Below are 17,353 nucleotides of genomic sequence, written 5' to 3'. Positions count from 1 at the left end.
AAGGACTTTTTTATGCATTTTATGTATGCTTTCTCCTCTTGTCAATTTTCATTCTTTAAGATTTCAGCCAATTTAATTTTGATGTCGTTTTGCACAGTATGCACTATATGAAAAAAGAGTAAGATATTACTCCTTCAGTTTTATGGTTGCACATTGCACTTTTTTGTTTGCACCATACACTTTGCTGGTCTAATTGTAAATGCACATTGTTTACATTCACTATGCACTTTATTTATGCTTAACCTAATGTCAGCTATTGGTGCTTTGGTAGTTCCACTAGCACGTTAATGCATTTAAAATTATGTAAATTTTATTTTAAGTGATTTAAGCGATTATTCTATTTAGAATCCACTTATGCCACCTTCTCACCAATTATCTAAGAAATTGAACATTTAGATTTTTATTATGTCATAAGGAAAAAAATTTTTTTTCTTTCACGTAATTTCACTTTATTTGCGATACACGCATTTATTTATTATCCAATTTCATTTGTTTTCATACTAAGGATCAGCGCAGCACCACCTACTTATATATATATGACCAATATTATTGTAAAAACGAGGTTTTTTTTTTTTCCTCGCATGTTCCGCACACACAAAGTGGTTTTAGCGTGTTGTCTTGCCTCGGTATCGGATTTAGTCTTGACCCACACACACCTGTCTTTTTGCCGGGGTCCAGGAAGTGAATAGGGAACTCACGCATGTCGTCACGGACTGGTTATCCACTTTGGGGTCATATTTCCTACATAAACGCAATGGCAGAGACAGTTTGACACCCCAGATGTCTAAGACAAAAATGCGTCTGTCTACTGTCCTGCCATTACATCTCGTCTATCTACAAGGAATTGCACAATATGCGCTTTCATGTCTGCTGAAATGTGAGATATATTATAATTTTTTACACTGTTGAGATTTTATATTTTCCCTGCTTGGATTCATGTGCTAATGGAGTGATGGTGAGAAGATTCTACCTCTGAAATTGTCTTTGATGGTCCTGTATAGCATCAGTTGTGGTGGAGGTTGGCAATTTTTTTTTTTTTTTTTTTTTTTTTATTTTTACTACCAAAAAATTAGCATACATATTGGCCTAAACCAGGCATGTCCAAAGTCTGGCCCGTGAGCCAATTGTGGCCTGCGTTCTGGTTTTGAACAGCCCGCCTGGTTATTTTATTTTTTTTTTTTTCTTTTGCTGGCTGCCTTGGAGGGGACAGGGAGGAGGTGGGACGAGTGCCGTACACACAGAATTTCCTGTTTACATGGCAGCCTCTATAATGGGGAAGTCCCGTCTCCTGAACTGCCATTGGACGATTGTTCTGTCCATCATAGGAGGTGTGACTTTGAATTAAAGAGGCTGCTGAGAAAACTGGAGTTTTTCCTGTATGTAATCTTTTTGCGCTGGTCCCACCCCCCTCCCTGTCCCCTCCAAGGCTGCAGATGGATTGGCATTAATCAGGCTGCACTGATGGCAATGGGGCGTGCTGCATTCTTGGCAATGGTGGGGCTGCATTCATGGCACTTGTGAGGCTGCAGATGGGCACTGACCCTTATTTTGTTTCACAGTTTTTTATTTAAAATTTTAATCGGCCCACACGCGTGTTCACTTAATCAAATCTGTCCCGCTTTGAAAGACAGCCCTGGCCTAAACTGACGAAGACATTTTTATTTATTTTTTGGATCTTCTAGCAAAATTAAATTTTTTTTTTTCTTTTCAAAAATTTTTTTTTTTTTGTTCATAGTGCAAAAAATAAACCGTAGAGGTCATCAAATACCACCAAAAAGCTCTATTTGTGGGGGGGAAAAAAGACACAAATTTTGTGTAAAACTTTGCATGAATTGTCAGTTAAACCGACGCAGTGCCGTATCACAAAAAAATGGCCTGGTCATTAAGTGGGTAAATCCTTTTGGGGCTGGAGTGGTTAAATACCACTGCCTGTATTGACCCATTTGGTATAAGCGAATTGGGTCCGTATGTTTTGGTAAGCCCTCCCATATCCTATTGGTGGCAGACCCCTTCACTGTGTTGATCCTTTAACCTTAGGATTTATTCATCATATTGGATTATTATTTTCGACCATCTAACACATGCTTGATTGGACTTGTTCACTATTTTAATTTTTTTGGACTGCAACTTTTTTCAGCTCGCCTATCCTGTGAGCATGTCCATAATTTGTTTGGTATAGATATTCACTAGTTTTGTGTGGAATTTTTTTTTATCATTTACATGAATGTCATTTATTTTTCCTGTATCATTACACGGTTTTTCTATTTGAGAGCACTCAAGTCACATTTTTTGCACTTCTTATATGAATTTTCTTCATCAATCTATAACCTGTCTAAGCACCTAGACCCCAATGAAACTGTCTAGATGCAGTGCTCTCCTCCCTTTTTGTTCTTTGCATTCATCCCTGAGTGATAGAGCCCTTAGAGTACAGCATTCAGCTCAATCTATCCACATCCTGCCTTAGACTGACAGGCACATTCAGCAGGGCTGGATGCTGCACATGTCCCCATCTGGGTGCGCTAAAACAAGGAGGGACCCACTGCAGCTAGATGGCCCTGTTTGCAAAGGGGCCCTAATGTTCTGTGTAAAGCTGCTAAACACTTTCAGGTTTACTTTGGGTTTGATTATACAATTGTCAAAGATGTGCAACAAATTTGAATTTGCATGTGAAGAGCGAGTTGATCTGTGGCTTAAAATGACAATAGTATGCAAGTTTGAAAACCTTGTAACCTCCTGCGGCAAGTGCTCATTAATAAAACAAGAATATAGTGTACCAATTGGCATTAGTCATACCTCAGGCTTGTTGGAGTTCATATATTTGACACAACTGTATCTCATACTTTTGTATTACCCACATTGTGTCCTTTTTTAGAGTCCTTGCAAAAATGTAAAATTATTTGGGCATCTGTAATATACCTGCTTTGAACGTAGTATTGTATGGTGAACTTGCATGAACATGCCATATATTTTAGGCTAGGTAACTACATTTTGATAGTGTTTTATCCATATATTGCACTGTACTATTCTGCTCTTAGACCTTTTTTGTAACTCCTTTTACATGTTTAGACTCCCTTTTGTAAGAATTTTTTTGTCAGCCTAAAACAGGGGTCATCAAACTACGGCCCTCCAGTTCAGTAACTACAATTCCCATCATGCCTGTGAATCTGAGTTTTGCAATGCATCATGGGATGTGTAGTTCTGCAACAGCTGGAGGGCCGTAGTTTGAAGATCCCTGGTCTAAAATGACTACAACCAGATTTGGTGACCTAATGAAGCTGTATTCTTCCTTTTTTCTTTCCTTTTTCTTCATAAACCATGCCTCTTGAATAACTGGCCATAAATATTCACATGCTTGTGTTCAATAGGTGGAATGTCTCTGAAGCTTGCACAAGGTTTTAACTTTATAATTCCTAATCTTCTCTTAGTGAGGAAGACCCTGTGTCTGTAGAGCATGTAGAAAATGCTGAACCCCCCCTTGAGGCATCAGAGGAGGAACAAGATTTCAAGTAAGGAAGAAATGTATGACTGCTAATGAGTTTTACCTTTTAGACTATGGAACACTGTTCCAATGTCTGTATTTGTAGGGTCTCTGAAGAGGGCTCTGAAGATCTTCAGGAGATGTCATTGGATGAATGGAAATCTATGATGGACCAAAGCAGGCCAAAGGCTGATTTCAACCTCCGCAAGCCTGAATCTTCCATGCCTTCTAAAGCTGTGGTGATCCACAAGTCTAAATTTGCTGATGTAAGTTATGTAATTATATCTGTTAACAGCAAGTATTTTCAAATGTAAATGGGGCTTATCGGGTATATGGGACTTTCACATCGCAAAATGTAAATTAATGCTTTTCCCACGGTTGGCCTTTATCGATCACCTATTGATGGGCAGCACTCTTTTGGTATACAGAAAATGGAGAAAGTAGTTGCTAATGTGCTTATTCCTAAAATATGTATATGGGGGGGAAAAACCCTCATAATGGGACTTTGAAATGATTGTAAAGGCTTGTGGGTTTTTTTTTTTTTTTTTATAACAAACATGTTATACTTACAGCCTCTGTGCAGTTGGATTTGCACAGAGCAGCCCAGATCCTCCTCTTCTCGGGTCCCACTTTGCTGGTCCTAGTCCCCCCTCTAAGTGCCCCTCAGCCAGCAGCTTGCTACAGGGGTCACCCAAGCTGAGTCAGCTCTGTGTATCCATTCAGATATGGCGTCCCAACCTGGCCTTGCCCCCTCTCTCCCCTGATTGGCTGATTTTACTTTGACAGTCAATAGTGCCGCTGATCTGTCTCAGCCAATCAGGAGGAGTGTACTGGATGGCTGAGGGGACCGTGGACATCACTGGAGAGAGCTCAAGTAGATAATTGGGGGGGCTGTTAGGTTTTTTTTTTTTTTTTTTTTTTTTTTTTTTTATCTTGATGCATAGAATGCATAAAAATTAAAAAATGTTCTGCCTTTACAACTCTAATGGCACTAGGTTGTTAAAGTATAAAAGGGTTGAGCTTTTAAAAGTTTACAAATTCCTTATTGTTAAAATACATATTAAAATTGGGTTGGATAGTTTGGATACAGTGTATTCAAGAAGGGAATTGCCAAACAAAAAATGACGATGGAAAACAACGCGTTTCAAAATTTTCTTCTTCATGGGTGTATAAACATTGACCACTTCCGGACCGCCTCACGACAATATACGTCGGCACTTTAAAGAAGAATATCGTTGTTATGGCAGCAGCTAGCTGCCATAACCCGGTATCCTCTTCAGTGAGCGTTCTGGTTTCAGATAAGTGGTCTCTGCGGTGACTTCACCGCAAGATCGCTTATCGGTGGCGGGAGAGGGGGCCCCCCTCCCATCCCTCTCTGGTGCCCTCCGCCGCTTACCTGAGCCGCCGAGGCGATCGGATCCTTCTCCCTGTGTGGTCTGGAGCTGAGAGGGTAAGATGGCCCCCACCCAGCTCCACCATACCATTGCAGGGCGGAAGCAACGTCAAAACGTCACTTCCACCCATAGCTCTTGAAGGGACTTTTTTTTTTTTTTTTTAACTCCAGATCTCACATTTTAAGAGGTCCTATCATGCTTTTTTTCTTTTTCTTCTATTACATGGGATGTTTTTACATTCCTTGTAATAGGAATAAAAGTGACCCTTTAAATTTTTTATTTTTTTTTTTAAGAAAAAAAAAAGTCCCGTTGAGCTTGCGCGCAGAAGCGAACGCTGACGTGAGTAGCACCTGCATATGAAAACTGTGTTCAAACCATGCATGTGAAGTATCGCCCTGATAATTAGAGTGAGAGAAATAAATCTAGCCCTAGACCTCCTTTGTAACTCAAAACTTGCAACCTGTAGAATTTTTTTTTTTTTTTTTTTTTTAAATCCTCACCTATGGAGATTTTTAAGGGTAAAAGTTTGTCGCCATTCAACGAGCAGGCAGAATTTACTCAATTTACTCGGTGTAACATCATTCACACTATAAAAAAAATTGGTTTAACTTTACTGTTTTATTTTTTTCAAAAAGTGTTTTTTTCCAAAAAAGTGCGCTTGTAAGAAAGCTGCGCAAATTGTGTGACAGAAAATATTGCAACAACTGCCATATTTTTTTTTTTTTTTTTTTTTCTCTAGGGTGTTAGAACCCCCAAACATTATATATATTTTTTTTCTAAGTAATTTTCTGGCAAAAAAAAGATTTTAACTTGTAAACACTATCTCTAAAAAGGCTCGGTCCTTAACCGCTTCAATACAGGGCATTTTCACCCCCTTCCTTCCCAGACCAATTTTTAGTTTTCAGCGCTGTCGCACTTTAAACGACAATTGCGCGGTCTTGCGACTTTGTACCCAAACAAAATTGATGTCCTTTTTTTTTTTTTCCCACAAATAGAGCTTCCTTTTGGTGGTATTTGATCACCTCTGCGGTTTTTATTTTTTGCGCTATAAACAAAAGAGCGACAATTTTGAAAAAAAACAATATTTACTTTTTGCTATAATATCCCAATTTTTTTTTTTTTTTTAAAAACTAATTTTTTCCTCAGTTTCGGCCGATACGTATGCTTCTACATATTTTTGGTAAAAATAAGCGTATATTGATTGACTTGCGCAAAAGTTATAGCGTCTACAAAATACGGGATAGATTTATGGCATTTTTAAAAAGATTTTTTTTTTTTTTTTACTAGTAATAGCGGCGATTGCTGCTTTTTTTTTTTTTTTTTTTTTTTTTTTTTTTTTTCGGAACTGCGACATTATGGCGGACACATCGGACACTTTTGACACATTTCTGGGACCATTCACATATTTATACAGCGATCAATGCTATAAAATTGCATTGATTACTGTATAAATGTGACAGGCAGGGAAGGGGTTAACCACTAGGGGGAGACGAGGGGTTAAATGTTTCCTAGGGGAGTGATTATAACTGTAGGGGGAGGGGACGCACAAGGGGAGGAGACCGATCGGTGTTCCTCTGTACTGGGAACACAGATCAGTCTCCTCTCAACTGACAGGACGTTGATCTGTGTGGTTACACACAGATCCATGGTCCGGCCCGGTTAACGGGCAATCGCGGGTGCTGAGCAACGCGGCGAGCGCCCCCTAGGCGGCCAGGAAGCCCAGGCCGTCATGACGTCCACCCAGAATGGGAGATCCCATCTGTGGATGTCATTTTACTATGGCCGGGTAGTGAAGTGGTTAAAGAGCAGATTGCCGCCTTTAGAGTAGTGAGTACATCTAGAAATACCCAAAATAGGCTGCATAATTTCCTCTGAGCATCACTAGGGGGTGTAAACATCAGTGCCCAGCTAGCGATCCACTGGGGTTTGGCTGATTCAACACTTGAGTATTGGTTTGGTCCAATTGATTTCAATAGGTTACCCTACACACAGCTTGTGGGATATTTTGGCGGTTTGCATGTTTTATTTTTTTACTCTGCGTTTTGCCGCATTTGTCGCACATTTTTTCACATGGCACAGTGAGTATTTGCCTCCGCATTTTGGATCCCATAAACATTTTAATGGCATACATGGTAAGGTGGCCATACATGGATCGAAATGTGGCTGGTCCCTGCTGAACTGACTGATATTTGATCCAAGTATGGGCTAGGTGATTGTATTGATTGACTTGTGTACAACCAGCCTGTCTGTATTTTTCCCCCTGAACAGTTGGTGCTGCCAGCTATAGCTGACAACACTGATCATTGTATTCTGCTCATGGGGTAGGTTCCCTGCTGGCAGAGTACAATAGCTCAGCTGGAATGATTCTCCCACCCAACTTTCTGGTTGGATGAAAAAAGTATTTTGTATGGCCTGCCTTGGCTTTACCAAAACTATATAGGATGACACGCCTATCTATCCAATCGCTCTGTATCCAATCAGGCAGGTCCTAGCACTACATAATTGATTGTGCAATCTCCTTTAGATCTACCATCAGATTTAGTGAGCGTTACAGACCTCCAGGGACACGTTTGTTTTCAGTACTACATCTCTGCGCCACATTGGCTGTTGTGATTGCTCAGTTCCTACACACACTGCCAAATTAATGATCTATGCAAAAAGGTACAAAACAATGGAGCAGCAGAGGAAAATGCTGGCTGTGTTTTCTGGGAGAATGGTGCTCACTGACGATTGCATGTAGCTACAGAGGTGGCTGAGAGCCTTCTCCTGAAGGGGCAGGTGTAGAGTGTTAATGAGGTCAGCTGCTGAACTACTTGGTCTTCTAACAGGTTTCCTGTCCCAAAGGACATGGCAGGAAACCATGGAGGAGTTTTCGATACAAAGCTGGAAAGGCAGAAGCCGGGGGTGTACATATGCCACCAGGCTTTGCTTCACAGCCGTGTCAGTTGTAGGCCTGTTGTGTTCAGGAGGCAGTAGTGCAGCATTGACAAACGATGCCTCATCGTTTGTCAAATGCCTTTGAAAATCAGAGCGTGGATCCCTTTTTAAGAGCAGCAGCAGTTATTGCCCCAAGTGTAAATGAGCCCTTAGTGTTTTATTCCTAGGCGTATTTTAATCTGCCTAAATTCCTACATTTTAGTGGGACATACTGAAGTGACAATGTGACTTAAATGCCCATTTTGTTTGTAGGACCAGTGATGCGCAGTTAAAGAAAACTCATCCAAGCTCTACCGCTATATAGTACAAGTTAATGTGCAGAGTGGTCAGTGCTCTGGCTAATTAAATTTGCAGTGGATCCATAACAAGTACAAGCCGGAAACACGACAGCTTCTTCTTAGGAAACCTTATAGCATCATAGCGTAACCTCTTCCAAAATGCTGACTTGTTTCGGCCTAAGCCTTTATCATAGCATACTAGCATTTCTATGAAGTTGTTGGCTTGTAATTGTTTATGGATCCACTGATTCATAGGTTAAAAAAGACACCATTCAATCCAGTTCAACCAATTAAAGAAGAAATGCACAAAAAAACCTCCATATACAGATACTATACCCATATTTGATCAAGAGGCAAAAAAACTCCAGTAAAGCATGATCCAGTTTGCTTCAGTAGGGGGAAGAAATGCCTTCCTGATCCTTCCCCAAGAGGCAAGAGGCTATTTCTTGCATCTATCCCTGCAGTTATCTATTCAGTTATTTTTATAAAGACCCTTGCATAGCTGCTGGTCACCAGGAGAATGCAGCCATAGATGTTGGTGTGCCCAACAGACTCCACTCAACAGGTTTTTGGAATTTAACCTGCTTTTTGTGGTCTATGGAGGTTTTATTTTGTGGACATGAAGACTTTTTGACCCTCGTGGATAATAGACAGGATAACTGGACTCAGCCAGTATTTTATAATGGGGTTGTCCAGATACCACTTTGAGACAGTACAATTAGTCGCTGATGCCTTTTTTTTTTTTTTTTTTTTTTTTTGTCATGTAACAGTGGCACTAATATGCAACACAGTCAGTAGCTTTATTTATTTTTTACAATTTTTATATAAGGACAGAGGAGCTGGAGAAGCATACAGGGGACACTCGAATGATCGGTGTGTAGGCGGGGGGGAGTTTTTTATATTCGCTGATCTCCCTGTGTGCTTCTCCTCCTCTCCTTGGTTTTCAGATGCTTTATTGAAAGCCACACAGGGAGATTGGTGATTATAGCTTCCCTGCCGCCGCACAGATTGTTCCTGAGTGTCCAGGTATTGGATTAGGCATCGGGAATATTTGCAGGAGTAAAAGTACTCCTGCAAATACTCTGTATTGGGACAACCCTATTTTATAATCCAAGATCAGAAGTGTGATAGGTCTGTAAAGATTAACTCCAGGGGATCTTAAGCATCATTTTTTTTCGTAACAAAATTATTGCAGCATACATACAATAGTCAGGCAAGGGGCCTGTTTTAAGGGCTTTTTTATAGATGTTGGCCAGGGTGAGGAACATCTGTTAATCTATAGACGTCCACAGGAAAACCTTCAGAATCGGAGGCTTTATGAAGGATGAAAGACCTTGGCCTTGAACCTGGTTAATGTCCCTGTCTAGTAGGGTAATTTCGGCCTCCTTAAAATTAGTAAAGTAAATCTGCAAATCTGGCCAATTCTGACTTGCCGCTTGATGCTGAATTGGAGGAATACAGCTTGTTATAAAGTACCGGAATCGCTCAAGGTTCTCTGGGGTTTCAGATACTACAATGCCTTCTCCGGTTCAAACCTTTTTTGATCAATGTGCTGGTATTCTGTTCAGCTAAGGGGGCTAGTAATTTGCAAGGTTGAGAATGCAAAAGGGCAAATCTATTTTTTTCAGTAAACTGTACTCTGATGCGTTGGTAATATATAGGTAGACTTCCTATGGCACAAGCCATGGAGAATTAATCTGCAATCCTGGATGACTTTTTCACATATGACCTGGTAGAGTTCAGTATCTCTCTAAAATGCTTTCAGGGCATCCCAAAATAACCTATCGATATTGTCCACATGGGCCTCCCAAATATGTTCAATTGATTTTTGTATTTTATTTCAAATGGTCACACCATTTCTTGGATCCAAGACCCAGGCTCTGAATGTCCAGGGTTTGCCAATAGCTGTGAGTGATATGATTATCATTACTCAGGTTCAGACTAATATAGAAGTGGCTACGCCAACTGGGGGCCAACCAGGCGTAGGACCCAATATATGGAAAAGTATATTTCCATAGGTTAGCCCACCCTTTTTCGACAACCAACTGTGGTGGGGGGGGGGGGGGGTGTAATGAGGTGACCCCCTGTGACCTATACATAGCTAGAGAGTAAGTAATACGTTGCTGAGGACACGTGTCCAGAAGACCATGAAGGCACTGTAGATTCAATCCCTTGTAATCTGGCAGGTTGCAAATACAAGGGTAAACCGTGAATAAAGTTTTGCATTAAGATCTAACTTCCTGCTGGCTCAGTTTCAACATGTATAGAATCCCCAGGTAACAGAATTATGGACCAACAAGACACCACCATGTAGTACGAAAGGAGTGAATAGCCCATTGTATGCAGGGTTTGAAATGGTAATTTTCAATAAAGTGATCTTAGTCAGATTGAAATACGGTAATTATATTCTAATTTAAGTATACTACCACAAGGGGACACTGTGGGTATACAACTAACAATGTGCCAGCGTCCCAACAATGGACATTTACAAAATTCTAGCTAAAGAGTGGACTTTATAGGCACATGAATACAGCATCTAAAAGTAATCGCTTAGTTTAGTATTGAAAAAGGTATAAATATTACATATGTACATAAGTGGATAAAACTGAGTTACATAAAATTTATGTTTTTGAGCCCCACACAGACACCACTTATTATAGTATCGAATGGTACATTCAAAGGGACAGCAGTTGGAATTCCCAAGAATGCTATCCAGGTAGAAGAGGAATGCTGTGGGTTAAGATGTGTGTCCGAGCATAGTGGTTCACTCAGTCGCTTGACATGTTGCATGTATAAATACGCTTCTTCAGGAGCATGACAGACTTATAATTGTAAAGCACATAAAAAGTAATGTAGGGTGTTAGTAAGCAGATATATCCAGGGAGGGATGAACATCAGACAGTTCTAGAAAAAAGTACCTAGTAACAGACAGTCTTACTGTGATTGTAGAGTAAGTGCTGTAGGAAAAACTGTCTGGAGACTCATAGAGGCTAGGACCTCCAAAGGTTAGAGAGCCATGTTGTCTCGTATTGAAAAATTCTTCATAAGCAGACGCTGTGGAAACCAGGAGTATTTTTTAATACGAGACAACATGGCTCTCTAACCTTTTGGAGGTCCTAGCCTCTGAGTCTCCAGACAGTTTTTCCTACAGCACTTAAACAGACTCTACAATCACAGTAAGACTGTTTGTTACTAGTACCTACTCTTTTCTAGAACTGTCTGATGTTCATCCCTCCCTGGATATATCTGCTTACTAACACCCTACATTACTTTTTATGCGCTTTACAATTATAAGACTGTCATGCTCCTGAAGAAGCGTATTTATACGCGCAACATGTCGAGCGACTGAGTGAACTACTATGCCCGGACACGCATCTTAACCCACAGCATTCTTGGGAATTCCAACTGCTGTCCCTTTGATTTTACTATTCGATACTATAAAGTGGTGTGTGTGGTTCAAAAACATCAGTTTTATGCAACTCCGTTTTATTTATGTACATATATAATATTTATACTTTTTTTTTTTTTCCCAATACTAAATGAAGCAATTTACTTTTAGACGCTGTATTCGTGTGCCTATAAAGTCCACTCTTTTTAGCTAGAATTTTGTAAATCATCTTGGTCAGATGTCTTTTGGAGTTAAAGCTCACCCTTGGATAATCGGCATTAACACCTGGCGTCCTTTCTTAGGAGTGCCAAGGCTCCTCACATTCCAAGAGTGGAAATTGCACAGGTTGGCCATAGTCTAGGGGGGATTTAATACCAATAGTGTGCGGGTGTCTGCCAGGTCCATCGCACATTTGCAGTATAATTATACAGAAGCAAGAATTGGCATGGTGTTTCTCCAACTGCTTTCAGTCAAAGCACTCTTTAAAATTGAGACACCCCATTCTAAAGTGTAAAAGCTGATCAAATTTTACATAACCCAGCAACATCCATGCAGGGTAATTTTATCATTCCGAAGCAAATACACCTTTGAACACCAGTACTGACAAGTATTCAAGGTTTCTCTTCTCCCTCTCTTGGCATGTGACCCCCGTGATGACAGAGGGGCAGGGGAGGATGCTGTGCTGATGGCTGGAAGGTTGTAATGTTGCACAATGCAAACACCCCAAAATTCTAATCTTGTGCCTCATAGCCTCTGAAGATAGACTGGCATCAGAAGGTTGATGACCCAGAAAGCCGACACTCTGCTAGTAATTGGAAGCAAAGCATTGTCCAAGGATGAAATCCTATTTTCCTTTCCGATTATTCTCTCATGAATATTCTGCATGTCCTGCCTTAAGCCCCATACACCTGGGCCAAATGCTGGCTGACAGCCAGTTCAGTAAACAGCCAACATTCGGCTCGTGGATGCCACCCGGTCAGAAGCCGGCCAAAAAAAAGTAGCTGATCGTAGTGTTTTGTGTAGTGTACAGCCAACTCCCCCGTCAGAACACAACAGCTCAGCGGGGGAGTTGGCTGTACTAACTTCAGATCGGAGCTGACCATTTATTTTCTGTTCAACCTGCTGGGTTGAACGGACAAACTGTGTACCAGGCGTTTTTAGACTGATCTCCACTTTTTACTTTGTCTATTTTACCAGAGGGTGTTACAAGCATTTAATTGAAGGACACACCTGGGTATTGACCCATTCCAAAGTCTGCTTAGGTAGCTTATGAAAGGATCCCCTGGGGGTCTTACCTGGATCCATAAATAGCTGGTCACCGCTCTGTGTGGAGGGCTGTGGCTTTCTGAATGACGCTCGGGTCTTGTGGACTCCCACAGAAGTTCTTCAGTTGAAACTGACGAGTCTTAACTCATAAGGTATAGGGCAAGTTGAGTACCAGAAACAAGATCGAAAAATAGTTGTCTTATTTGCAGGATGATGCTGGATTTTAAAGGTTCTAGGTATATTTCTCAGCAGTTGGCCAGACTTCCAGGAAAAGGAGATCTTGGCTTCCTCTAAAATGGTTTTCGTGGAGTTCATGAAGGGAGATGTGAAAGGTTTTAAATTAATAAAAGCTGACCATTGTAAACGACCCTCTCAGAGAATTGGGACAAACCAGTCGAACTGCCAGTTTTGCTGTACAGCTTGGTCTGTTGAAGTTGAAAAATAGACTTGGGGATGTTTATAATGTAGCCACCACATACGAGAACTGGTAAACTACAATATTTTTGTTTTGGGGTTTAAGACCGCTATTCCAAGAAAATTATTTTATGGTAAGTCAATCATTTGTGGGGTTTTTTTGGCATGTATTGTACCTCTATACGGTTTGCAATAAATTTAGAGAAACCTTTTTGCTAAGATGTTTGTTACCTGGAGAATCCTGCCCATAACAGCACTTCTGCTGCAGGTTGACAGCTCTAAACCACTGCCTCATAATTAGGAGCAGAGTTGTCAGCCTGGCGTGTGTATTGGCTTAAGCAGCAAACTGAATAGGGTAGCAATCTGGTGGATAGGCAGCCCATGGCAGGCTGACAATGCTGTTTTTACTGGCAATTGCCAAGTAAAAAACTTTGAACTGATTCACAAAATTATTTGCTTAAGAAATCTGTCTACAGTGAATTTTAAAACGCGCTAAAAACATTTAGGAATACACTTAAAAGTATTTTAATAGTTTAAAAGTTTTAGGAATCTTTTATGGTTTTGATTGAAAAGTGTACAAAACCTTTTGTGTGCCTTAGTTTTCTATATATCCAGTACAGGCTCAACTGTTGACTGCTCTAGGATATTGTGTGCCTGTACACTGCCCTTTTTAATGAATGTATTTCTTGTTTGATAACAGAATATGAAGCATGATGAAGATTACCAGGTTGGCTTCCGCAAACCTGTGAATGATATCACGTGCCAGCTGGATATCAATTTTGGAAACCTTCCTCGACCAGGCCGTGGGGGAAGAGGTGGAGGACGAGGCCGTGTTAGAAGAGAAGAGGCCTTTACACTTGAAAACCTAAATGTATGTGGAGCTTGGCCTTAAATCTGCATCATTGTATTGTGCTGCTAGATGTAAGAACTTCCCTGCCCCTGTTCTAGGTTTTTGTATCTTTAGAGTAGGTAATGGGTGCATTTCTGCAATGGAAGGATCAGGCCTAGAAAGCTAGACTTGCCGGAATCTGGGGCAATCTTATTCATATCATCCTAAATCTGGTTATAGACTGAATTTTGGCCAGTTCCGCAGGGACTGTTCCACTCGCTCATTAGATGAGCTGCAAAATCGCCGAGAGGGGATGTCTGCAGCTGCTGAATAGAATACTGTATTCGGAAAGCAGCCGCGCCCCCCCCCCCCCCATCCCCTTTTATGAGTAAAGTAGTCCTTTCTATACAATATGTTGAATGACCGTTTCACTTTAAGTGCACTTGCATTTCCTGAACTAGTCTACAATTTTTAAACTAAACAAACTACTAATGGAGAGTGGTTGTAATGCCAAAAGGTCCTCTTAATGGTTCATTTTTAGATTTGACTTGACAAGTGCGCTGTGATTTTTTTTTTTTTTTTTTTTTTCTTTCTTTCTTGTTTGCAAGCTTGGTGCCATCTAAATGTGTGTTTTACATCCTCATAGGTGAATGACTTTGCTCTGAATCCAGAAGATCCTGACCACTTTCCTGCTTTGTGTTAGTCAGACTTCTCTGAAGTTGTTCTGCTGTTCCAAAGACACAAGAAGTAACCATTGATGTGGGGAAAGGTGTGACCAAGTCTACAGGATATGACTTTTTTTTTTTTTTTAGTGTGAAACTCCTGAAGCCGAATGATAGAATATCTGTCTATAGACTACATTGTGCTATATTTATATTTGGGTCTGGATTGTAAGATATTTAAGGCTTTGATGGAACACCAGGTTTCCACTTGTTTGAGGTTGAAAAATATAATTGTGTATGTAATATATAAAAATTACTGTATGGAAGAAGATGTAATGTGTAATAACCAAAGACCTTTTAGACTTTAGAATTCCTGTAGATAAGCAAGCAATGCTGCTTTCGCCTGCCTCAGTTTAAAGTACATATTTTATGCCACTATGCAGCAGTTTTGAATTGTTGGGAAAAATAAACTTGCTTATTATGCAAATTGCTTGTGTCTTTCTACTTTGCAAGGCCATAGTTGATCCCTTAGCCACTTGACCTCCAGAAGATTTAACAACCCCCCCCCCCCCCCCCCCATGACCAGGCCATTTTTTGCGATCTGGCACTGTGTTATTTTAACTGACCATTACGTGATCGTGCAACACTGTACCCAGATAAAAGTTGTGTGTAAATTTTATTTTTTCTCATTCATTCATTGACACACAGCCTTCGTAATGATAGGGTTATATCGCCTCCTATTAGGAGTAGGACTAGGCAGAACAAAAAAGCAAACAAGCCCCGGTCTACACCTATGGGCCGTCCTTAGTATACAACCCACTCCCTGCTCTAGGTATTCAGTTTTTCTGCCTAGTCAGGACCTGGCTCCCTGTTGGGACCTGTGGTTCTTTGGATTTTTGTTTTATTTCTTTTTTCTCTTTTCCTGTGATGATCTGCAATCAACTGCTGGGCTGGGTGACAGGCTGGATAATATAGATCCTGGTAGTCTCCCCAGCCTGGCCATTGAGTGCGCAAAGACCTTAGCTCAGGGCTGGGTTGGCCGTGACAGGCTCCATTCTGGGCTTGACCGGGGCGGCCAATGAGGTACAGTCTCATAGGGACACATATGACCGGGCTACTGCTGTCTGAGTCAGTGTTGCCATGGCTGACAGCCACGCCGTCCAGGCAGAAAATGGACCTGTTTGTGGAGTGCGTCCACCAATCCCTGCAGGAGGGGTAAGTATGGGCTCCACCGGTCCAGGCACGGTGGAGCAGCTGGGTTGGGGAACCATGCTCTCCTCCATTCCTTGCCGCCCCCTCTTTTCCTGGGTGAGGTCCAGGCTTCTGGCCTAGGGACTTTTTTGGATCACATGCCCCCCCCTTTTTTTTTTTTTTTTCCCCCCATCCTCTGTTTTTGTATTGGGGGGTGATCGGGTGTCTGGGGGCTAGTTTAGGCCGTGGTGGCTCCGGGTTAATCCAGGGCTCAGGGCCTGCCCGGTCCCCCTGAGGGTCGTGGGCTGGCAGTGGACAACCAAAAATTTAGCCTGCGGCTTTTGCGGCCTGCTGCGGGTGGCTGAAAATTTAGACTGCGGCCATAAATTGAGGCCGCGGCTTTTGTGGCCTACCGCGTGCTCCCGGCCAAAAATTTAGGCTGCGGCCTGCTAGGTCTCGTGGCGGCCCCCCTTTCCTGAGGGGTGGCGCTGCGGGGGTCTGTGTCCCCTAAGTGAGGGGCTCCGGTCTGTGTCTCCTGTGGGGGGGCCCCTCGGGTCGTGTCTCCTGTGGGGGGGCCCCTCGGGTCGTGTCTCCTGTGGGGGGGCCCCTCGGGTCGTGTCTCCTGTGGGGGGGGCCCCTCGGGTCGTGTCTCCTGTGGGGGGGCCCCTCGGGTCGTGTCTCCTGTGGGGGGGGCCCCTCGGGTTGCGTCTCCTGTGGGGGGGGCCCTCGGGTCGCGTCTCCTGTGGGGGGGGCCCCTCAGGTCGCGTCTCCTGTGGGGGGGGCCCTCGGGTCGCGTCTCCTGTGGGGGGGCCCCCTCGGGTCGCGTCTCCTGTGGGGGGGGCCCCCTCGGGTCGCGTCTCCTGTGGGGGGGCCCCCTCGGGTCGCGTCTTCTGTGGGGGGGGCCCCCTCGGGTCTGCCCTCCTTGTGAGGGGCCCCGGTTCTGTGGGGGGGCTTCGGTCAAGGGGTGCTGGTTTTTGCACTTATTGCATCTGTGCAGGAACCTTTTTCAAGGGGGTGCAGCAGTGGCGGGCTGGTATCCCTTTGGATAAACTGTTTTGCACGGCAAATGCATTCCCTTCTCCCTCTTATTCTGACAAATTTTGTCCATGAGGACTGGTGTTGTCCAAAGTGTCTTTGGTGTTTCCAAGAACACTTGCAGTAAGGTATTCCTTTGGGGAGTCCCTCCTTCAGTAGTGGACCCCTGCTGTCTCTAGGCTGCTCAAGGCAACCATGGTGCCAATAGAGGAATCTGCTCCCCTTCCAGGCATGTCAGCTGGACCTTTAAGAAGTCAGAGTCCCCCCTGTATTTGCTGCATTGGAGGACCTTTTGGTCCAGGTGCTGCAGTTGTCCGCTGGGTTGCAGTTCCCCTGGTTGCTGAGCTCTGTTTCCTCAGTGGGGCTGAGACATGTATTTTGGGGGGCGGCCCTGAATGGCAGCATGTCGCGCCTTGATTTTGTCCGGTTACAAGATAACTTTCCGGCTGTGTTCCTCCAAAGAGTTTTTTGCATGGTACAT

At 42.7% G+C, this 17,353-nt stretch overlaps 1 protein-coding gene across 6 annotated transcripts in view; it reads left to right on the top strand.

Moving 5' to 3' along the window:
* Positions 1-15,133, top strand: part of HABP4 (hyaluronan binding protein 4) — a 274,086-nt gene extending 258,953 nt beyond the window's left edge. For all 6 annotated transcript variants that reach the window (XM_073633090.1, XM_073633073.1, XM_073633081.1 and 3 more), the window contains 4 exons: positions 3,426-3,506; positions 3,585-3,744; positions 13,856-14,026; positions 14,631-15,133. In XM_073633090.1, the coding sequence (XP_073489191.1) occupies positions 3,426-3,506; positions 3,585-3,744; positions 13,856-14,026; positions 14,631-14,687 (469 nt within the window). In that variant the 3' untranslated portion in view covers positions 14,688-15,133. The remainder of the gene's footprint in view (positions 1-3,425; positions 3,507-3,584; positions 3,745-13,855; positions 14,027-14,630) is intronic.
* The last annotated feature ends 2,220 nt before the right edge of the window (positions 15,134-17,353 follow it).

The sequence above is a fragment of the Aquarana catesbeiana genome, linkage group LG01 (assembly GCF_042186555.1).
Source record: "Aquarana catesbeiana isolate 2022-GZ linkage group LG01, ASM4218655v1, whole genome shotgun sequence".
Lineage (NCBI taxonomy): Eukaryota > Metazoa > Chordata > Amphibia > Anura > Ranidae > Aquarana > Aquarana catesbeiana.
This window is presented reverse-complemented; position numbering and strand designations above follow the sequence as displayed.